This window comes from Marmota monax, unplaced genomic scaffold (genome assembly GCF_021218885.2).
Source record: "Marmota monax isolate L192 unplaced genomic scaffold, Marmota_monax_Labrador192_F-V1.1 WCK01_AAM20220418_F8-fsc00027, whole genome shotgun sequence".
NCBI lineage: Eukaryota > Metazoa > Chordata > Mammalia > Rodentia > Sciuridae > Marmota > Marmota monax.
In genome coordinates, this window is record NW_026694617.1 from 11197779 (window position 1) to 11222630 (window position 24852).

General features: G+C 35.7%; 1 protein-coding gene across 8 annotated transcripts in view; it reads right to left on the minus strand.

Annotated features, from left to right (window-relative positions):
- Cadps2 (calcium dependent secretion activator 2) overlaps positions 1-24852 on the minus strand; it is a 521519-nt gene that overhangs the window by 95202 nt on the left and 401465 nt on the right. For 4 of the 8 annotated variants that reach the window (XM_046422402.2, XM_046422401.2, XM_046422405.2 and 1 more), the window contains exons 15-17: positions 16839-16902; positions 13574-13697; positions 11514-11534 (exon numbers count right to left, since the gene is read on the minus strand). In XM_046422402.2, the coding sequence (XP_046278358.1) occupies positions 11514-11534; positions 13574-13697; positions 16839-16902 (209 nt within the window). The remainder of the gene's footprint in view (positions 1-11513; positions 11535-13573; positions 13698-16838; positions 16903-24852) is intronic. The other 4 variants (XM_046422408.2, XM_046422403.2, XM_046422407.2 and 1 more) reach the window with 1 other exon arrangement.

Consider the following 24852-nt stretch of genomic DNA (forward strand, 5'->3'; position numbering starts at 1 on the left):
GTGCCTCCCATGCCAATACCACTCATTAAATTCTTAAGGTCCATAGCATTTTTATCTCATGCCTATTTTTTTCTTGCTTTCTAATTGTGTTTACCTAAGATATCTTTTCTATTTCATCTGTCATATTCTGCATACAAGGAACACTTCTATACTCACATCCTCCCCTGCCCCTAACCCTCTTTAATTCACATTTTCATATTCAAGTAGAACCATGGGGAATACAGTCTCAGAAATGTGAGCGAGGCTATGGGGAAGATGGTCAGTTAAGGAGTGGGCACTGGGAAAGGTAAAAGCAACTCCAGAGGGCTGCTTGCCAGTTGGGAAGCCAGCTGAAGGAGAAGTAAAGAGAACCTTTCTAGAAACAGCAACCAGAGGATGAAAGACACCCTTTGAAAAAGATTTGAAGCTTTGGAGGGTATGAAATTGGTCAAAAGATCTTGATGTCTGTATATATGTCTTTGTTTCCTCTGATATATGATCAAGGTCACCGAGGGCAGCCAAGTCATGATTTAGATAACACATTTCATGCTAACATTTGGGTCAAGACTCCCAGTTAGATAAGCATATAGACCAGGTATAGAGAATAGGGTTGGAATTAGTGTCATTTAGAGTATTTCTATAACTTTAACATCTTGGGTCTGACAATCACTGTGAGCATACGTGTATGCTTTGTTGCCTTATGGATATTTAAGAAGTTTCCTCTTTGGAGTTAAAAAATACATATATATGCATTTATATTAAAATATATATTCAATCAGGCCTTTTAATTTGGTGCTTGAATCTTATCTTTAGCCTGTAAATAATGAATCCTTCCTTCCTTAATATCCAAAATATAATTCAAATTCAGGCACTGGATTTAAAACTATGTTTTCATCTGTGCAGACTTTGAGCACTTATAAACTCTGTTAAGAAAGTGGTAGAAACCTGTCAGTTTGCATTACTCTGATTTCATACAATTGGAAAAGACTTTTTAATACATCTAAACTACTCAGATTAACAAGGTGCTACAGGAGCCATGCTGCTATATGTCACTTGGTTTACCTGTTGACACATGTTAGTAAATAAACGAGGGGTCACCAATCAGTTGTTTTCAAGCTCTGGCTCTAGAGAATGATAAATTCTGCAAAACTGCTTGTGAAACTAAGGAGGCTTGTTATGTCAAGACCACATTTATCTGTGAGTCACATTCCGTATTGAAGTAGAAAATAAAAATAAAAAACCACATGATACACTGTCAAGTGAGCTGAGCAAACTGACATCCTTTTTGAGACCTTTTAGGAAGCAGGTGTTGAACACTTGTAATGAGATTTCCATGCATTTTCAAAGAAAGGAGCAAGGATTCTAGCAAGAGCTGTCACAGATCATGGTGTCACAGATCATGGCTGAGGGAATAATTCCTGGCAAGGAGTACAGTGAAGGAAACATTATACAAATGTTTTGTTTTCTCAGGGGTGCTTATGTTCTCATGCAGAATTTTTACAGAAGACCACTATTCATCAGAGATGATTTTTTTTGAAGAATATAATTTTTCTAGATCTCGGAGAAACAGCAACATATTCATTTAAGTATTTTCAACTTATTATGTGTACTAAGTAAGTAAGTTAAAACAATTCTGTTTTTTGACTCAGATATAAGACAAAATTGGAAAACCATCTAAGAAGTGAGAAGGTAAAAATAACACTTGGTGGGTATTCAAGGAAAAATGCTAGATTTAGAGTGTTAGGTATTTCTTTCATTATACTGAGATCTAATTGGAGATCAAGATTCCATCTTACTGGAGATCAAGATTCCATAAGAGAGGAAGCCAGATTCTTTTTTACCCATTACACAGGCCCACCTTTCAAACAGCACCTCCTAAGCAGCCTACCAATCCCCACCCTGATCTGAGTCTCTCCTTTACATGGATGAATCCCTCCAGTCTTCAGAGACACAGAGGTCTGACTCTATATTCCTGTTCTGCCTGATCATAGGCTTTATAACTTGTTCTTAGTATCTTGTAAGACAGGACTCCAAAACTTTTGTTTTGGAGTTAACTTACTCTTTCCATCTTATGATTCATGTATTTTTTATTCCTTTTATGTTATTCAAGATTCTCAGAGCTAGGGTAGTGTATGTACTTGTTCCTAATCCTAGAGGGAAAGTCTCCAAATGTTCTCCTTTATGTAAAATATTCATGTTTGATCTTTCTCTGTAAATTTTATAAAGTTACGGAAGTCTCCTTTTTATGTTGATAACAGTAAAAGTTTTAACCAGATGTAAGTGTTTGGACTGTTTTACATATTTTATTTGAATCTGTTGAACTAATTTTGGTTTTCCTTTGAATTTGTTTGTTTTCTGATATAAAACAACTTTTTCATTCCTAGGATGAATTCCATTGACTCATTTTTCCAATGCAGTGCTGGATATTGTGAGTTAATATTATATTTAGGAATTTTGCATATTTGCTCATAATAAAATAGATCCATGATAATTCTCTTGTTCTATTGTCTTGACAGGTTTGGAATAGGGTGATATTACTTGTTGCAATGAACTAGGCAGCTTTCATTCTTTTCCCATTTTATGGAACTTATTTTGAATAGGAATGATTTGTTTCTTAGGTTGGGTAGAACTCACCTCCAAAAGTAACTTGCCTTAGAGATTTAGGGAGGGCAGGTCTTTCACAACTATTTCAATTTTTTAAAAGCTTGTTGGCCTGTTTGAGTTTTGTTTCTTGTGATTTTTAGATAAATGTTTTTTCAAGAAATGTTTCAATTTCAACCAGACTTTCAATTTTTGTACTTGCTCACAATATTCCTTCATGGTTGCCTGCCTCCTGTATCTAGTTGTTTCCCTTGTATACTGCATTTGTATCTCTTTCCTCCTGAGTCTGCTGGAAGTTGAACTTACTCTACTTCTACTCTGTGTACCACTTAGCTTTCCTTTTATGTTTTATACCACGTTCTCCTTTCCTGCAGTCCTCATTCTGATTTCCCAGGTTGCCTACAAAGTCTTCAGCTATATTCATCCTTATCTTTCTTACAACCATATTATTTTTATACCCAATATTTCACGACTTCTTGTTCCTGTATCAAATTGCTCGTACCATCCTGTGTCCCCTTGAGATATCACACTCACTATAAATATTAGCTTCATCGATTCCAATGGTACACACCATTTCATTTACTGTCTTTTGGAGGAGTTGTACTCCTCAGGAATCTAATTATTGTGACATGAGAGCTCAGCTCTCTTGAAGGGATTGAGAAAGAGAAGACAGGTGGTGCTTGACCATGTCCCTTACAGGGAGACCGAGGTGAGAGTTTGGGAACCCCAAGCAATACAAAACTAAGTACAGATTATTTCCTCTTTTACCAATCCATTAGGCAAATCCAGTAGACAGGGATTCACCTTTAATCTGTTGTATTCAAAGCAGGAGCCATCGGTCAACAGTCTCTTTGGGCTGCAATCCTTTAGGCTTGGGGTCTGAATGGCAGAGGAGAGGAAGGGAAACTTACTCAGCCCATTCTAGCTTTCATTGACATCTCACTCTCTTAATATACTCTCAGGTATTAGTGACCTGGCTTATTGCTTCCAATTCTAATGGCAAGAGGTAAGGGGCACTGCTTGTCTCAAGCCAATGCAAGGGAGAGGTAGGAATGGAACTTAAATGCTTCCCTCCCTCCCTGTCACCCTCTAGGCTTGCGTGACTCTCCCACCAGGCAGATCAGCAAGATTGGAAGACATGCTTCTGTGACACGAGAAGTCAAGTGAGTGAAATAAAGGTGAGAGTACATACTACTCTTTGGATAGTAGCTAGAAGATGGTGTAGAGCCCAAAGCAAGCATATTTTAGGGTGATACCATGGTTATGGATGAAAAAGAAAAATCTAGAAAAAAGAACCACAGCCACTGGAGAAAGAAGAGATGCATAATGAAGTAAAATCTTCAGAAAGAAGTAGGTTGAATGGAGATCAACACCACAGGAGACTGCATTGGTTTTGAAGAGGAAGAAACCTCACTCTCTAGATTCAGGGAACAGGAGACATGGGTAGGTGTGGAGGCTGATATGTTTGTAGGGAAACAGCCAGAAAGCTGAAGCCTACCTTCAGGAGGTGTCCTTCCTCAAACATCCTAACATTTGTGTCATTAAAACTTAAAATCAAGTTCCTGTGACAGTGTGACCCGAAAGAGGACATCATTCAAGAATAACTCAAGTTTTTGATTTTTATCCATGGGATTATCCATGACCAGCAGTGACTGAGGGTACCCTTATCTATTACAACTCACACTGGATGATAAATAATTTTTAAAAATAAATAGAATTCTGTTAGAAAAGAAAGGACAGGATGGATGACTCATAGACAGCAACTGTGGATCAAGGAAAAGTGTCATTGTTGGGGTCACAGAACACCTCCGCAGAGGCATGACAAATCAGTCAGTGCTGGTGAGATTCATTCCAATTTAAGGGGTGGAAAGCCTAAAGCAGAGGGCAGTGTGAAGGGTTGTCAGCAGTTTTAAACAGAGTAACACATATTATTGCTTTCCTAGAATCACACTCAGATGAAGCAGGAAGGATGTTTAAGGGAGGCATCTCAGAACCCACTGGAGAGCAGAGAGGCACTTGTCCTTAAGCATCTCCTTGTTTTGTGTGAGGTTGGCAGAGCCCTCTTCTTTCCTTTAGTCCTTTCATTTGGGCAATTGGTGAGTGCAGAGGTCCTGATCATGGTGCCTTCAGTGTGCAAGGGTGCTTCTCAGGTCCTCGCCTGACTTTTCACTTGGCTGACTACCTGAATATGCACCGAGAAGCTGGATGCTTCCCAGCAGACTTTCCCCTGTATGACACGAACTGAGGGTGCACACAGAGCTTTAGCCTTGTCAGACTGAGCAAATAATGTCTTCATTCGCCCCTTTAGTCAATAATCCTTGCAGTCCTGCTTATTATTCCCCTCAAACATCGTTGGATGCATAGGAATTAATCTGTCAACATTGTGATGAGCTAATTAATTAGTGTGAACACAAATTACATAGTGTGGGATTATTTTCCTGTGTGGTTAGTGAGTAGAGGGAGAAATGTTGAGGCAAACACACATGGTAGGAGTCCTCATTCATTGCAGATCAGATGAGGAAAAGACCAAGTGAATACTTTTGTACTACTTAAAGGGGATTATGTTCTCCACATTTTCTTATCTGTATGTTAAACAGAAAAAGAACAATCATGTCATCAGGGAGCAGTATAAAAGACATTCAATTCAATATATTGATAAAAAACCATATTGTTAAATGTAGTTTAAAATTAACATTTCCATTATATCATATTAGATGATGGAATCAAAGTAACTTATGACTATCAGAAAAAATTCATCTTCTTAGGTAATTTAAATATTCCACTGACCTTTTGAACAACACCCACATCTTATATATAATACAAAAATAAATTTCAGTTGGTCTTTTATCCAGATGATCACAGAAATTTAAATCGGTATAGCTCAATGAGCTTTTATAATAAATACACATATGCAGTATTTACTAACTAAAAACTCTGACTGAAAGGATTTTCTCAAATATGCTAAAGAACAAAAAAAAAAATCAGTAATTGTCTTCATTGTCTTAAAGTCAATTTGTATCTACTGTTCTGTCCCTAATCAGCAGGTGATTTGGAAATAGTCATTTTACTTTGTGAGCAAGGTCCCATTGTCCATACCACACTATCAAAAACATTGGGTGGGAATTCTTTGACAGCCTGTTGCTTTCTTTTGGGTGAGAATTCAATTTCCTTCAATATACCAAGTATTTTCTGGAAGGAGTTGTCCATGTTTATGGGAACTATACAATTTGGGTCTATCATTTAGATGTTAGAAACCATAGTTCATGGTGACATATAATACTCAAACAATTTAAAACAAATTCATAAGCAAACACATAAAACTTCTTTGAGAGAAAACTATTTTGTTATCTTTGAAATATTAGCAAGAGGGACTGGGGCTATGGCTCAGTGGCAGAGTGCTTGCCTAGCATGTGTGAGGTACTGGGTTCAATTCTCAGCACTGCATATAAATAAATAAGGTCCATTGACAACTAAAAAAAATAATTAAAACAACAACAAAAAAAGAAATATTGGCAAGAAATTAGTCACTGCTAACCAGACATTTTCATCAACTGGATCGTTCTGTCTACACACACAGCTTTTAGGCACACAAGTTCTCAAGCATGAAAGCTTTTATTTATTTATTATTTATCACTATTGCCTGACAATGCAGTGCTAAATTAAAATGCTACCTGGATGGCACATACATTCTAATGACGTAAGGACTGCCACAGTGCAACTTCTCTTTTCAAACAAAGTCAGCACTATGCCTCTGGGGAAGCCTCCCCATCCATTCAACTGAGACTCTGAAAATGAGCTCACTGGGGCTTGGACTTGGGAACCTGGCAACCAGAGGGCCGAAAAAGATTCTCCCCATACAAAGACTTCATCTATTCTATCCACAGCACCTTTTCTTCAGGGCACCTCCACATTCCTAGATTCACAAGAAGCCTATGTGAAAGATATGTCAAGGCCAGCTCAAAGTAATAGCAACTGTAAGTCACAATATGATACAGAGTTTCCAGGAAAATGTAGAACTGTTATGAGAGGATTATTGCTTTTCTTGTTTACAAGAAATTCTTTGAACTAAAGAACACATCGATGTTTCTTGAAAAATAATACTACCAGGTATGGTGGCACAAGCCTATAATCTCAGCAATTTGGGAGGCTGGGGCAGGAAAATTGCAAGTTCAAAGCCAGCCTCAGCAACTTAGTGAGGCCCTAGGTAAATTAGTGAGGCTCTGTCTCAAAATAAAAAAATAAAAAGGGCTGGGGATGTGGCTCAGTGATTAAACACTCCTGGGTTCAACACCGGTATTAAAAAAAAAAATCTAATTTACATCAACAAGGTATATGATCTAAAACAAAACAAAATAAAACAGAGTTTCAGTGTCATTTTGAATTCTAGATTATAAATAATCTCACTACTATATAAGTAGGATAGTTAGTAGCATAATTATACCAAAGAAGAAAGCTAGTTGTAAATGTAAATCAGATTTCTTAATTATTACTATAAAAAAACAATTCAAACAAATAGCATTTTATAGCTCCCAAATTAAAAAAGAATTGCTTTTTAGAAATTTCAGTTCTCAAAACAAACTATCAGTTCTCATGAAATGTGCCAACAATTCCCTGGAAGGAAAGAAGACACCTAGAGAGAGGCTTTATTTAATCCATTACCAAATTTTAGAATCTCTTTATTATGCACATTCATGCTGCCAATGGACAACTGAAGAATTTCCAAGGATGGAAGTGAATTTGAGTCACAACTGAGCAGCATGCTGGATTATAAAACAATGGAAGCAGGTTAGATACTCAGCACCATAAATACAACTGCTATCCAGAACATCTACCTCTCTGACCCAAGTTAGTGCCTCCCTGCTTCTCCCTCTTATAATAACAGCATAAAACTCGGGTTTGTTTTTCTGTTCTTATTTTTTTTTAAATGGTTAGTTTTTGCCCTATATTTTAATTATTTGCTGACTGGTTCAAATGACCTTTTGCAAGGCAGCCTGCCAGCTTATAGATGTTATTTCTGTAAGTAGCCTGATAATAGTCTGTGCCATAAACTCATCTGTATATTTGATAAATATTTATGGAGTACCAAATATGTGCTGTGTACTTGTCTCAGCACTGTGGATATAGCAGTTATGAAACACAAAATGTCCTCCCCTCATGTAGCTAACATCATAGGACAATAAGTAAGGTGAATGAACGTTGTGTTGTCTGGGTTGGGAGGGGATTTTTAAATTTTAATCCCTTTCAATACCTGACATCATAAGATCTATGAGAAAAAGTAAAACAATTTTTAACTGAGTACAAATTTAACTATAGTTTTTCAGGAGGGAGAAAGATGGAGAAAGGTAAGAAGAAAGATCAACAGTGAGTTCTTATGTCCCATTTGGTAACTGTATGACTGTAGACAAATTGTATAACTTTTCTTTAAAAGAAAAAATAATAACAATAATTTTCATTTGCAAAGGATTGTTGTAACTTTATATATATAAAGAGTTTAGAATAGTGCCAGGCACAGAAGTGTTTGCTCTTATTACCAAATAACCATTATTGGTTTTGGAAAAAGTTCAAATATTAACAAATATTAAGCCTTGGCTTTTGGGATATGCCTGAGTGTTTATATAAGATGTCATTACTTTGATTCAGATAGTCTTGGAGTGGCAGCAGCAGCAGGAAGACTATGAAGGGGCTCTGGGGTCTGAGACACAGGGTGTGAATCCCAAGTCTGCAGAGTTTCAGTGACAATGGCATGACCTCCTTCAAGTTACTAGTCTTTTCTGAAGTCTCAGTGATCTCTTCTGTAAAATTTCCATTTTGTAAAGTTGCTTAAGAAACTAATGGAACAGTGTAAACAGAAAACCTCTTGGAGACACTGACGGTCAAATTGACAAAACTACAACACATCTTGGGCAGAATTTTGCTCTTTTTAGATAGCATAAGTGCTAAAGAGACTACCATTTGAAAGAGTCATCAAGCTTTTGAACTCTTAGACATGCAGTTGATATTCCCATTTTTACCTACTTTTAAAAGTACTCTCCAAGCACATCTACTAGTTAACTCTGTAGGTCTAACCTGCTACTAAATGCAACTAAAGAAGGGCAAATTCATTTCTTAGAAACTCCTGTTACTTCAAAACATTCTCCAATTGATATTAGCTTTCCCCTCCATTCATTGAAATCAGAGATCACACCAATTTTTCTCTGTTCTAAATAAGCATTTCATTTTAATAAATGTACTTTAGAGTTGCTGACCTGTATGGTTGAGCAGTGGTATGGATGCCAAATAGGAGTGTAGGGAAAACTTCCATTGAGGGTCAGCTGAGTATGTGGCATCTCTTCTCCTCTTCCCACCTCCATTTTATAGAGCAAGGCAACTCTACAGGGCACCCCTGCCCATACTTCATGGAGGTCCACTGTGAGCCCTTCCTATTTGTCAGGAGAAGTAGTGTACCCCATAGATTAGGGATCGGGACACCTGAGTCTATTCCCAGTTGGCTGGCTTATTTACCCTGTAGCAGAGGGAAAGCCACAGATACACCTGGACTTTTTTTGTAAAATAGAATAAAAACTTATTTTTCATAATAACATTGTGGTGGAGTTTAACATCATAAAATGTTTTGAAAAGCTTGTTAAAGAGCATGAGACTGCTACTATTGCAATGGGTTGCCATAAGTGGGGATGATAATAACCTTATCTTTTTTATTCTATTTTTTTCCCCCTAAAGAACACTTATCAAACATTTTAAGGTCTCTTATTTTCCCCTTCCAGGGGATGGATCTGTTTTTTTTTTCCTTCCTGTCACTTTCTAGGGTCAAATAATAAAAATGATTTTAAAAGCTTCCCTCAATAAAAGAGAGGGAGAGAGGGAGGGAGAGAGAGAAGGAGGGAGAGCAGGAGGGAGAGAGAGAAAGAGGGACAGAGAGAGGGAATAAGAGAGGGAGGGAGGGAAAGGGGGAAGGGAGAGTTGTTAACAGAAGACTTCAGTGAAAAACAATCCAATCAACTTGTCTGTAACACTGCATGTAAATAAGACCAAAATGAGGAAACTAGGCCTAGAAAGGTACATTATTTGTCTCTTCCTCCATTGTTTCTGAGTGAAACTAACTAATAATAACTTGCCTCTTTCCAAAGTTTTGAGAGCCTCCTCTGTGTCACCAGGTACAGTGATAGGATCCTAGTGCTGGGGCACTAGGAACAAGTCAGAAGGGACTGTGCCCACAGGGGCTAAAGAGCAGGAAGATAGGATGGATATAAAGTTAAATTATTTATAATTATAATAAGAGGTACAAGAAACAAAGTAATACAATCTTTGAAATTTCAGAGAAAATTTGTAGAGAAAAACTCTTTCTAAGCATTTTCCTGAGAAAGGGATTTCATAACCTCTGCTTATTTCTGATTAACAACTTTCAGAGTTAAGAACCGCTTGCTTTTATGTAATAGAATTTATGCTTTTTATTTTCATGTTATTTTTCAAGAGTGATAAAGGAAGATGGTATTCTCTTCTAGTTCTAAGAGCCCTTCAAATATTGGCAATTGCTTCCAAATAAGATGAGTATCCAAGCTTTAAATACAATGCATAACATTAACATGGTTACAGGTTCTTTGCTTTGAATTCATTATCAAAAAATATTGTCGAACTTTTTACAGAGATAAAGGCCTGTTTTCCCAACAAAGCATCAGCAATAGTTCTAAAAATGTTCAAGCCTTTTCAGTATCCTAATCAAAATGATCTCTGATAATAGAGAGCTATTCATCAATATCAAAACACCAGACTATCAGAGGCAATGGAAATGATGAGATAAAAAAGCAAACTACAGAAGGCAAGAAAATATTTGCAAACTATATATCCAACAGAGGGGTTAATACCTGGAATACATAAGAACTTATTCAACTTAATAACACAAATCAAACAACATCATAAAAAAACAACCAATTTAATATGGGCAAAGGAACAGAGACAGCTCTCAAAAGACTTACAAATGGTTAACAGGTATATGAAAAATGCTCAATACAACTGATCTTCAGGGAAATGGAAATCAAAACCAGAACGTGGCAGGTATCACCTCACTCCTGTTAGAATAGCTATTATCAAAACCAAAAACTGCCTACCACCACACTAAGGGTTGGTGAGGACAAGGGGAAATAAGAATCCTTAGGAACTGTTGATGGGAATGTGATCTGGCGTAGTCTGTATGAAAAACAGAATGATGGTTCTTGGGGGTGGAAAAAAAAAAGAAGTACCCTAGGATTTAGTGATCCCACTTCTGATATATAAGGCAGATACATAAAGACAAACAGTGCAGAACCCCATATATGAGAAATCTGTTTTTTATTATTATGATTATATTTGTTTTGCTTAGTTGTACATGACAGCAGAATGCATTTCGATTCATCTTTATACAAACAGAGCACAATATTTAAATTCTCTGGTTGTACACGGTGTAGAGACGCACCATTTGTGCAATCATACTTGTACTTAGGAGAAGTCTAAACTAGTTGAACCCATTTAAGTGGAGTGTAGAACACTGATTGCTAGGGGTTAGGAAAAGGGAAAATAGGGCAGATATTAATCCTGGGGTTCCAAGTTTCAGATGTGCAAGCTGAGTAAACCCTATGGACCTACTGCACAGCAGAATGCCTACAGTTAACTATATTATACATTTAAAAATTGCTAGGAGGGTAGATCTCATGGTAAGTGTTTTTATCACAAATAATAGTAATAATGATGGGGAAGATAGGAAAAAACTCTTGGAAATAACGGATAGATTTTGGTGATGGTTTCATAGCTATACACTTATCTCAAATTTATCAAGCTGTATACAGTAAGTATATGCAGCTTTTTGTATGTCAGTATTCTTCAAAAAAATAGTTTAATGACAACAACAAAAAAATCACACCACATTAAAAATAATGGCACACGCATGCAGAGACATTAATTACCTGTTTCCTTTTCTGCCAGGCCTAAAACATAAGAAAAGAGAATTTAGGAGTAAAGCAAAGCCTAGTCATGTTGCTCATGTAACACAAAAGGTCAGTCAAACAAGAAAAAGTAAGTTCTCCTTACTATTTCCAACTTAAATTTGTTTTGTTCTTGGCCTGTTCCTAGACACAAAACAAAAGCATATTTTATAAAGATAAAAAGGAGGGAGAACGTAGATAATTAAAAAGCTAACAAGCAAGAGATTTTTTTTTGTGTGTGGTGCTGGAGATCACAAACCAGGCAAGCACTTACCACTGAGCTACACCCCAGCCCCACATCATTTTGTTTGTTTGTGGGTTTTTTTTTTTTTTTTTGTATATGTGTGTTTGTTTTGTTTTTAGAGGAGATTACTTGGTAGTTCCACCAGAGTAGATTGTTAGGATCAATTTTCTCGAATATTCTCACGCTAGACTGGAGATATGAGGTGAGGCAGGTGTGGTCTCTGCTCATTCTCCATTTGGTCCAGCATAGGCTTTTACTAATACAGAGTTATCTTTACATGCACAAGTAAAAGAAGTTTCTTTATTCATTTTAACTTGGCTCCATGACTATAATAAAATACATGGGTTCATAGAAAAATATATTGTGTATCTTTTCAGTATTTTTGAATAGGGTAATGGTCAAAAATTGTTATCTAACAATGAAGAACAAAAGGAACCACATAGTGTTTTGGATAAGGTTGATGACATTTATACGAAATAATGTTGTGCTTATTGAAGGTATGCACAAACTTTTTTTCTCTTTAACATATCTGAAAGGTTTTAATATGTCCATTTTTATGTTAATTCATAGAATCTCTGTTCAGAACACTTAATACTCCTGAACATGAAAATTATTTGAATGAGTATTCAAAACTGAAGACCAATGTGTTTATCTTCCACTTTCCGCAAATGATCTAATATTCACTGCTTTTGCTTTAACACGACATGATATCATAATTAATGATGTTAAACTGGTAACTAAGGAGGTGTCATGTTGTTACTCTCGTGATATAATATTGGTTGCTATAGTGATGAGATGGCTTTTTTGTTAATCACTCAGGAGGTTGGTTATCACATGCTTGTTAGAGAGCTTGACCAGATTTAGAGAGAAAAAAGGAGTGATAGCACAACCAATTATAATCAGATGTTTTCCATTGCCTGAATTTTGATAATACTATCCTAATATTAACTAATTCATAAATTTATAATTCACTAAGAAAAAATTTCCATTGTTACTACAATTTTTCTAAAGGATGACTTGCTTTTTATTTTCAGATATAAGTATTTAATATTAACTTCAAACTTCTTTCTCCCTCAGGTAATGCTATGTATTTACATAGGTCAGTTTTATGGTAATTCGAGTAAAGAATCAGAGGTCTTTTTTCGTTCTTTTAAATAAGTCTTTCAAAGGATCAATGAATAGATGCCGATTTTGTCACAAATTCCAATCTGTTTATCTCTGAACATTTTAAATATGTTTAAAATGAATAAAACCCAAAGAAAGAGAAAAAAAATGCACAGTCCCCTTGAGAGATCTAATCTTTCAAATGCATCAATATATCACAAGCAATTAAAAGCTGCAGGAAGTTCTATTGGTTTATTTCAGCCCTCACAATAATCAACAAGTTTCTTCCTTCTCTGAGTGACACTGCAGAATAGAAAATAAAATTACATAATACTACACTGAGACTGATCAGGAAAGAGTGCACAGCCCAACATTGAAATGTTAGACATACTTACAGTAATGTCAAAAAATACAGCCCGTGAAAACACCTTTTGGTTTCTCGAAAACTCAAAATAAGAACAAAGGACAACTTAGGCACGAATCCTGGGTCTTTCATTCAAGCAGAGTCCCAGGAGGCATATTAAAGCAATGAATAGGAAAAAGCTCTTCAGTTCACCAGCTGAGATTTTAATGAGACATTTCCCTTTGCCATGGTCCAGGACCGTTCAGGAAAGGAAAGACTTCTCATAGAAAACTCAGTTAATAGGCATTGTTGGCTCTCCCTGCCACTTGGGCAATTGCTCACTGCACTAACCTTCTATTTTGGCATATTCTGTGAGTCTAGTGTAATTGATCAAGGCAGCTTTCTCGAGGCATTTTCTGACCACTTTCTTCACCTCTTCTGCTGGTATGGGAGTGGCAATATCTTTCATTAAAACCTACCAAGAAAGAGGTGAGGGGGGGGGGAGAGACAGATAGAAGATAGATGTTGCATAAAATAAATACTTAAATGACACAAATTGTCCTAGACACGCCTATTCCTGGGGAGGGGGAAGGGGTCCTCTGTAACTTGGGGGTAAGTAACCGGTCGGCACTTCACAACTGGGAACCTAATCCTCAGATCTTGGTTCCTCCTGTCTAAGCCTCATTTATGCACATCCAAACCTCCCATAGGCCAGGCCACCATTCAGTGTGACTGTCACTTTTCCTCAAGGGACCCAAGACACCATTAGAGCAGCTGTTTCAGGTCAGGATTACAGTTCCTGGGACAAATAATAACCAAAGTTTGTCTTGTCCTTCTCTAATTAAATGTCCTAGCTCTTCTGAGCAATATATTTGAAAATATTAAGAGAAATTCCACTAAGAATAGGCATACTGCTCGATCTCTATAAAAATCAAAAGGACTTCTTTCACTAATTAAACCTTAATGATTGTGATCTACTGAACATTACTGTCACAAACTATAAAAATAAGGGGAAAGAAGTTTTAGTGAAATGTATCAAAGACTAAACTATATGGAAACTTCCCGAAGTTTTGAACAAAATAACTAATTATTCTCTGTTGGGTTCCAAAAATGTGTTTTTGGAGTTTTCCTTAAAACCTTTTATTTTACTGGCAAGGAGCAAATACAATTATATCCAAAATTCAAAATGTCATACTGTAAATACTTTTATAATGACTCGTTGATCATTTTCCCTAAAACTTTCTTAGTGATGCAACTGCTCAAATAACTTTTGATTAGTCAAACTCCAATATAGTGAGCACAGTTTTTCTTGTTGTGCTTATATTTAAACGATAAAATATATGACAAAATATAAAGTTGATGCTTTTGTAAGTGCTCTAATTATTTTATTAGTGTGCTGTCTTGAAAGAAATATTGAAAGAACATGAAAAAAAGCTATTTAATCATTATTTCATTCATTTTTTAAAATCAGCCTCATCACTAAGGATATTGCCAACTCTAATTTATTCAGTCATCCAAGAGTCTGATAACCATTTTAACCATTTTATTATGCAAGATTGCCTTTTTTGAAAACAATAAACTTTATCATTTACAAAATTTCTTCCTTTATCAAATTCAACTCTTCTTCATGCTATTCTGACACTTTAATTAGAACTGTACTTTAGATTCTCTGTAGCCAGAAAAATCTGGTTGTGCATAATAAAATACATGTAAACATTAAACATGCATCACTCTATTAAATATGATTATTGCTAAAGTTTAACATTAAGATCAATTTTGTTAGGAAGAATTATTAATTTTATCATTAGGCTTCCAATGACAATAAACTTTAAATAGCTGAAATAGCTACTAGAAATTACAATGTATGACTGCCACAGAGGTGAGTCTAGGGCTTAAATTAGGCAATATTTCATATATTGTGAGATCTGGGCACTTAATTTGGAATGGGGTAAACTTGAATCCTCTTTTCTGGTGAAGCAAGAGACACCAACTTCTGTTTTCATACTTCCTTCCTGTGTTCTTCCCAGGTTTCATAGGTATTAAGGATACACATGTAGATTTAATTTTATTTTTCTAAGTTGTCAGTAAGAGACATTAAAAAAAAAATAAAGAAATGGTCCTTAACATTTCTCTCTCAGTTCACCAGGAAGTGTGATTGTGACTAAAACTGGAATAAAGGTCACTGTTCATCGTGTCACCTCTCAAATGCAGGGCATGAGGGCATCTCTGCTATTACTAACTGTTCCCTGCTGCGAGGAGGAGGGCAGCTCTGCCATGGAAACCAGGATCCAGAGAGGCTGCCCTAGGTACAACGTGATGGGATGCAGTTCCCAAAAGTAAAGCAGTCTTTATTGATTTCAGTTTATGCATATATCTTAATGAACCGAATGAAATGAATATTCTGAAAAGCTTGGGTTACATGCAACTTTTATTACAAAAATTCTAGCACACCATAATTTTATTATAATATTTCTATCACACAGTGCTCAACAATCAGGGATAAGACAGGGGTATATAAATGAAATCAGTCCATAATCCGAAGATTTCATTTTAATCATCAGTTCTAGTCCTCATATCCCTTGTTCTTAAGTCACTGTAATGGGGCTGTAATATCTGAGCAATGTCCTCCCTTTCTGTTTTTAGTGGAGTTGCTAATAAAAAATGAAAATCTCTAAAGTTAATTTGGCAGAAAAATACACAAGAACCAGTCGATAAATCGGGACCAGGATAACTGAATCATGAGCTATAGATGATACCCAGAAATTCTTTTAAATTCTGATATTGAAAAGGAGCTGACCATGTTACTCAACATGTTTAACCATTAGCATCCAACTAGCATATGAGATCTATAGAGGAATGAAAAAGATACCTCAAACCTCAACTGCCACACAAACAGAAGTGTATACTTTCATTTAAAATTGATTTTTAGCATGAATTTAAACTCTTATTTGCTATTTATCTTGTAGGGCAAAACACTTTCTACAACTTGTGAATTCATTTAAAGAAACATATAAATTGAAGTGAAATAAATTCCAAGACGTATTTTGAATGGAACGAATGACAGGAGTGATGTGTTTGTACATATTAAATGACATACTGTGATAGTCACTGAGGACAGTGGCAAGCAAAAGTACAAATAAAGTTGAAGAGATAATAAAAGACCTTGAAAAACAGACATAATTAACTGAAACAAGAGAAGATTAATTCATGAGAGGAAAAAAAAAGAGGTGGAAATATGGATATTATCATGGGCTGGGGTTATAGCTCAGTGGTAGAGCACTTGCCTCACACATGTGAGGCCCTGGGTTTGATCCCTCAGCACCACATAAAAATAAGTAAAGTAAATAAAGATACTGTTTCCATCTTTTAAAAACCTTTTAAAAAAAAAGAAATATGGATATTATCAAAAAAACAGGATGGCAGTGGAAAGTCTTCCAGGAGGGAGAAGCTGGTAGCGGGAGAACTTGAATGTAGTAAGAAAAGGTAATAAATTCAGGAAATGCAACAAACTCTTGTAGTAGACTATGAGGGATGAGACTGTATACCTAGTTCAATAACCAATATACACAGAAATTCAGAATGCAAATAGACTTTACAAAGTAATGTTCAAACATACCCTTTCAAGTAATGAGAGTGTAGCTTTTAGAGCACCTTCAGGTCGTCCAAAGGGAAAGCAATATCTTTAAAGACAAAAGAAGGAACAAAAAAGTCAAACATTTAATATCCAAGAGGTAAATGATTCCCACTTATATTACTTGGCATTATTAGAAAAACACAGAAACAGCTTAAAAATAGCATTATCTCATCCAGGAAAACTTTTTAACTGCTAAAATTTACCTAGCCCTATGATTTAAAAGCTTTAAATAATAAAGGTATCAACTGTGATGAAAAAGTTGAGTTTTGATGAAGCATGTATTCAAAGAGGACACTCAATTAAAAGCAGCCTCAAGGGTCATTCACAAAGAGACAATTAATATGCACTACCTAATAATTTCTTGTTTCAAGGTTTGTTATTATTAAAGCTCTAGGAGAAAATGAAATGATTTCTCCCGTTTCTTCCCATAATTAGTGTGTTTGGAGATGGAAACATCTGCACAAGTTCCCCATCCCCTTTGCTGATACTCTGCCTTGCTACCATGGTGTCTAATTCTTCTTTCTCCCTACACCACACAAACCCTCTGCACTTCATCGGTCAGCACAGTCATCTGTCCCACGTATTTCTAGTCCCATGTATTCCAACTAAATAGCAACAACTGGAGGGCGGGCAGGTAATGAGGATGTTCTGAAATCAGGGTTAGAGATGGCTAGGAAAAGGAGTGGACTTCTTTTAATGTCAGTTGCCACCAGGTGTTAATAGGTTCATTGCTCTTGACAAGGGAGTCCTTCTTCAGGTCAATTTCCACTTAAAGAGTTACTGAGTATCAGAGCTATTTCATCCATCTGCAGCTCTTTGCTTGTTCAGCCAGGTCCAGCAAAGCACCTCCTACTGCCATGTCCCTCTTCAAGATCAAGGGCTACAGGCAGCTGGCTTTCCTTAGGCTGCCACCTTGCTCTGACTTAGAAATCTGCAAACTCATCTTCATGTCCTTTTCCATTATTTAGGGACTTGGTGGACTTGTTTTCTCAGATGCAATAATGAAATAAATTTTTGCATACTATGATTCAAACAGGTTTCCCTCCCAATCATGTTTTAAGTATAATTTGTTTTATGCATGATTTTAAAGAAAAAGACTGATTCCTCTCTTTCTTTTAAAACAAAGCAGTAATTGAATTTATCTCAGGATTAGGTCTTAGGTTCATAAAACTTTCACTAGTCACAGATACATGCAAATTAATACTATATAAATTTAGTCACTTAACTTTTTTTCCTTCAGAATACTGTTTATCATTATATTTACTGTTAAAATTTTCCTTAACCTTGCTTCTACTCACCCCTTTATTCACCCCCCTAGAAAAAAAAACAGCCACAACTAATTTATTTTAATAGTTTTCTCTGTGCTGTGGTGCTTTTTTTTTTTAAGAGCATTAGCAAATTAGCAAAGTAGCTTTAATCATTTTCTATACTATAAACCGTAATCCATGTTGAAATAAAACACAAATTGGGTTCTTGTAGTTCCCTCCCCCTGCTTAATCTTTCAGTGCATTTGCATAATCCATCCATTGTCTTTCCTATTGTTTATTTCCACTAACCTGTGGGTGACACATTTTATGAATGGAATGTTACTGATCCCCAGATTACATTTAGCATTTCAGGAGTCTGAGGTCCCACTGGGTATGTTCTGAATTAGCATTAGCTGCCCATGATGTGTAAGTAATTCAACACATTTACAGAGTACAAGTAATCCTGAATCAATAAAGTACAGAAAATAACTACACAGAAGCTTAATTAATCTTCACAAAACACATTTTAAAAAAAGGGAATCATTTTGTTCTGCTTTTCAGGATAAATATTTTGGGTTTTTACTACTCTCTCAGCTCTGTAATGGCAAGGCAAAGTGGAAAACACTCAATTACCAAATAAAATCCAGCCATGTTTAATAACTAATCTGAGTAAATTGAAGTCAACCTCATTCGAACTCTGGTAAATGAATCTCACAGATAAATGAGACTGCATAGACCTGCCCTATGATTACTCATATTCTTGTTTATTTTTTTAAATTTTCAAAAATATATTTTTAGATGTTGATGGACTTTTATCTTATTCATTTACTTATATGTGGTGCTGAGAATCGAACCCCGTGTCTCACACATGATAGGCAAGCCCTCTGCCACTGAGCCACAACCCCAGCCCATCATTTTCTTGTTTATTTTAAAATTATACTATTTATTTTTATTAAATTTATGTATGCATGTCATCTAAAGAGAAAACTTCTTCTGACAGACTTTTATTATGAAAAATAGAAGTCTTTTATATTTGCTCCACACACCCTAAATAATTTGTGCATTTCTAGAGGAAAACATCTCAGTCTTAAAGTTGACATCCCTAAATTGCTCACTAATATTTTTACTACTTGATTTTTAGTTTTATATATTATCTTAACTTCCCACTGCAGTAGAGAAGCCCTTAGTATTTATTTTTCTTCTGTCCTTCCTTCCTTCCTTCCTTCCTTCCTTCCTTCCTCCCTCCCTCCCTCCCTCCCTTCCTTCCTTTTTTTCTCCTCCTCCTCCTCCTCCCTCTCCTCCTCTCCCCTCCCCTCTCTCCTTCCTTCTCCTACTCCTCCTTTTTTTTTTTCTTCAGTGTTGGGGATGAAACCAGGGCTTTGCAACACTAGGCAGGTGCTCTACCACTGAGTCACATTCCTCAGCACTGCATCTATTTTTTGAAATAGCTTTATTTATAGGTGTGTCATACAATGAACTGCACACATTTAAAGTACATAATTTGGTTAAGTTTTGTGATACTCATACACACATACATATGAACATGCATGCACGAGCGCACGCGCATGTGCACACACACACTCACACACATACACACACACATACACCCCCTTGTGAAACCATCACTGAAAGCAAAGTGATTTCAGGCCCCTGAATATTTCCTCACAGCCCCAGAAAACCACTGATTGACTTTCTGTTATTTGGTTGATTTGTATGTAAGGAGAAATATACAATATGTGCTTTTTGGGAGAGAAGACCATATTGGACCCCAAACTATACTTCTTAGGGCCTGGTTTCTCTCTCTCAGCATAATTTTAATATTAATGCATTCTGTTGTATGTTTCTATAGTTCATTCCCTTATACTGCTGAGTGGTATTCCAATTCATGGAACATACTGTTTATCCATTTCTTGTTGATAGGTATTTGGCTTGTTTATATACTTTGTTTATTAAGAATAATGCTGAACTGAGCATTCATATCAAAGTCTCTGTGTAGACATAGGCTTTCATTTCTCTTGGGGGAATTCCTAGGAGTGAAATGACCAGGTTCTGTGATAGGTGTTTAAAGTTCTAGCAATCCACTGGACTAGTTACCAAAGTAGGTTGTACTATGACATTCCTATAGCTAGCGTTTCAGAGTTCCAGTTTCTCCACATCTGTGCCAATATTTGTTATGCTCAGAGTTGTTTTGAATTTTAGCTATACTAAAAGGTATGTGGTAGTACCCAACTGCAGTTTTAGATTGCATTTCCTTGTTAAGTAATGTGTTTCATATTCCTTTTTGCTATCATATGTCTTTGATGAAATATCTGTGAAATTTTTCTTTAAATTGGGTTAATTCATTTCTTATAATTAAGATTTAAGAGCTATCTATGTTCTGGATTAAAGTCTTTGTGTAATATGTATTATGTAAATATTTCCTCTCATTCTATGACTTACTTTGTATTCTTTAATAATGTATTTGAAAGATCAAAAGATCTTAATTTTGATGAAGGTAAAAAGTTTTCCATTTATAAATCACAATTTGGGTGTTTTATTTATGGATATTTGCTTGGCCCAAGGACGAGATTTTCTCCTACGTTTTCTAGGTCTATTATTTTGAGTTACTTTTTGCATACTTTGCCATGGACCGAGGTAAATAACTTTCATGTAAATATCCAATAGTTTAGCACCATACGTTGAAAAGAAAAAGTACATTTTCAAGCTGTCTTTGCATATTCATTGAAAATCAATAAACCATATATGTAATGAGTCTATTTCTTGACTCTCAGTAGCATGCTATCTAATGATTATTATAGCTTTATGTTTCTTGAAATCAGGTCATATCAACATTCCAATACTTATTTTAAATACCACTTGTATTCACATATAAATTTTCAAATCAGGTTAACTTATACTAAATCCTACTAGGATTTTGATAGCAATATCATTGGGCCTTTTAATCAGTCTGGAAGAATTAACATCTTAACAATATTGAGTCTATGGCTCATGAATACAAGTATCTCTCTCCCTTTATTTAATTTGCTATAATAGCAATACTATGTACTTTTCAGTATACAGGTTTGCACATCTTTCTTAAGGTTGATTCCTAAATATTTTATAGCTTTTTTTTTGCCCTTGTATACATATTCTTTAAAAATTTCAATTTCTGATTGTTAGTAGTTGCTACATAGGAATAAACTGACATTTACGTATTTATCTGAGTTCTAATAACTTCTAAACTCACTGATTAGAGAATTTTTTGAAGGTTCTGTAGCATTTTCTTCATAGATGTTGATGTCATTTGCAAATAGAAAGCTTTTTTTCTTTCTTGCCAATCTAGATGAATTTGTTTCATTTTTCCTCAGTATACTGGGTAGCGCATCCAGTACGATTTGAATAGAAATTATGAGAATCTATGCAAGCATATGTCCATGTTTTCATTTTAGGTAGAAAATGCTGATTCTTTGACTATTAAGTATAAAATAAGCTATAGGTTTTCCACACATGTTCTTAATTGAATGCATGATACACAATAGTGATAATCCTTTTAATGCTCTGTTTTTCTTTTACTATTTTTATATTCTGTATCATTTCTCACTTCTGACTGGCTGGACATTTCTGTATTCTCTTAAACATTCTTGACCTCTGTTTAAGAACATAGTTAGGTTACTTGGAAATGGTTTGATCTGCTTGAGTCTTGGTTTTAATCATCTTTAGGAGAAAAAGAGCAGTGTTCATTTTAGGGCTAATTTTTTTCCCACTGCTGAGGGAAACAGCTTAAAGGTACGCTGTTTGATGCCTGTAAATTAGAAGAAGGTGATTTACTCTTGGAGACACAAACTGGAACCACTCCTGGCCCTGTGTTAGCACTGGGGATTTCCTCTTGTAATCCTTTTGTGGGGCTCTTTGTCAGACTTGGATAGTTTCCTCACATGCCATGGTTAATATTTAGCTGGAGAATCCAGGTACCCTTTGCAAATACTTGTAGCTCCTCCTTCTCTGTCTCTGTGTTCTTCAGAACTCTGACCTGAAAAAACCTGGCTGCCTTGGTTTCCCAGGACTCCCCGTTAGGGAGTCCACTGGGCTCCACCTAGGTTCCTCTTTTGGGGATCTTGGGCTGGAAACTCTCCTGGCGGTAAGCAAGGACAAACAAAAAGGGCTTGCTTCACTTTCCCCATCTCTCAGAAACTGTTCTTGTTGTTGTTATTCATTGTCTTACTATTATGTGAAATCATTTTTCCACAATTTGTTTTTTCCTGGTACTGGGGATTGAGTTACATCCCTATCCCTTTTTATTTTTATATTAAGTTGCTGAGGCTAGCCTCCTGAGTCACTGGGATTACAGGTATGTGCCACTGTGCCTGGCTTCCCCACGTTTTGGTTCTATTTTTCAATTGTTTCAGGTTACGGGTAAATATAATTTCCTATTTCTTCCATCTTGGAAATTAGCAACTTCTTTTTTCATGACCACTTTCCCTACTATAAACATGACTCCTGTTTATCCCATCTGACTAATATAGCTTACATCATTTGTGGGGTGTTAGACCAAAATCAAGGTTCTAGATTTACTACATAAATGTCCTAGACAAGCAGGATACAGTATTCATTATTATTACTTTCTATGAATTACTCAATTTTTATTTATAATTCTTAATTTTCTTTAAATTTCCTTTTCATATCCTTAATCAAATAAAATTCCAAATTCCAGTGCAACTGATACAATGTAATTAATACAACTTCAAATTCTATTCCAGTCTCTTGATATGTTAACTTGTTTGATATACTTTTGTTTTCTGCTCGTAAAGCTCAACAGTCACTTTGGGGGTCTTAATTATTACTGTTCCCCTTCTCTTTCAAGTTGTCACACTGATTTCCAGTTTCAGTGATTGTAACTCTTGTTTGTTTCCTCCGCCGTTTTGGTGAATTCTACAACTTACCAAAGGAAAAACACGAAGCATATTAAAAAAAAAAAATACTTTTAATTGTAGATGGATGTGATATCTTAATTCTTTAATGTGGTACTGAGAATCGAACCCAGTGCCTCACACGTGCTAAGCAAGTGCTCTACCACTGAGCCACAATGCAGCCCCAGGAAGCATATTTTTAAGTTTATGTCTACTGTTACCCTAACGACAACTTTTGCTGGTACAGTGTTCTAGGTGGAAATGCCTCAGATTCATAAAGTCATGGATGCACTGTTTTTTGGATATCAGTGGTGCTAGTTAAATCAAAATGAGAGCAGCAGATGGGTCTTTAAGTTTCGTTCACTACCCGACACATAGTGGGTACTAAGTATTTATGGACTACTTCAATTCTGATTCTTGATTCTTTGTGTGAAATCTATTTTCTCTTTACAGAAGACGTGATTTTTTTTTAATCAAGTTTCTAAAAATTCATGAAAACATACTCTGATGAGTATCTTCTTTAGTCCAGTTTATTGGGCATTCAGTGAGCTCCTTCAATCTAAAACCCTAAGTCTTGTAATTCTGGAAAATCTTTTTTCAATAATTTTATTGATAATTTCTTTTTTTTTTTTTTTTTTGCGGATTATGTGGTTTATTTGCACAGAAAATCCCAAAGAATCCCCATGGAAAAAAAGAATCTCCACAGTAAACTATAATTGAGTTTAGTAAGGTTACAGATTACAAAATTAACAGTCAAAAATCAATTACATTTCTGCATCGTAAAAAAGAACAGGTAGAAACCAAGAAGCTAGTTACAATAACTCCAGTGATTAACAAAATATGTATATGTCAAAAATCACAAAATGCTAATGAAAGAAACCAAATAAAACCATAAAAAATGAAAAGGCATACCATGTACATAGGTTGGGAATTTTAACCTAGTAAAGACGCCAGTTTTCCCCAAAATGATATACAGATATAATGCAATTCCCATGAAAATTCCAACCAGGTTTTATGCAGGTACAGTCTGAAAATTTACAGAAATGTAAAGAAATGCATAAGCCTTAGAGTAATAATAAACCAACTTTTAAAAAGAAGGGTAAGGTGAGAGGAATCACTGGACCCAATATTAAGTCGTAATATATAGCTATAACAAGACAGTATAGTATTGGCAGAAGGATAGACACAAGATGAATTAAACAAATAGAAGCCTCAGAAATATACCCATATAAATATGCTCTACTGGTTTTTGAAAAGCCTACATCTGGGCATGGTGGTGCATGCCTGTAATACCACTGGTTTTGGAGGCTGAGGCAGGAGAATCGTGAGTTCAAAGCCAGCCTCAGCAAGAGTGAGACCTTGTCTCTAAATAAAATGCAAAATAGGGCTGGGGATGTGGCTCAGTGGTTGAGTGCCCCTGAGTTGAATCCCTGGTATCCCCACCCCCCAAAAAAAAGAGAAACAAAAAATGTACAAACTCAATTCCAAAAAAGGATAACCTTTTCAATGAACAGTACTGGAGCAATTTGACATCCACAGACACAAAAATTATGAACCTCAACCTAATCTTCACACCCTAAGCAAAAATTAACTCAGAAGGGATCACAGACTTAAATGTAAATACAAAACTATTACATTTTTAGAAAAAAAGAACAGGAGAGAATCTTTGGAATCTAGTGCTAAGCAAAGAGTTCTTAGACTTGACACCAAAACTATGATCCATAAAATATAAATTGTTAAGTTAAACTTTCTCAAAATGAAAAGCTCTTCTCTGAGAAACCCCATGTGGAAAGATTTTTAAAAATCTATAGAGTAGGAGAAAATATTTGCAAAACAGATAACAAACAAAGGACTAGAATATGT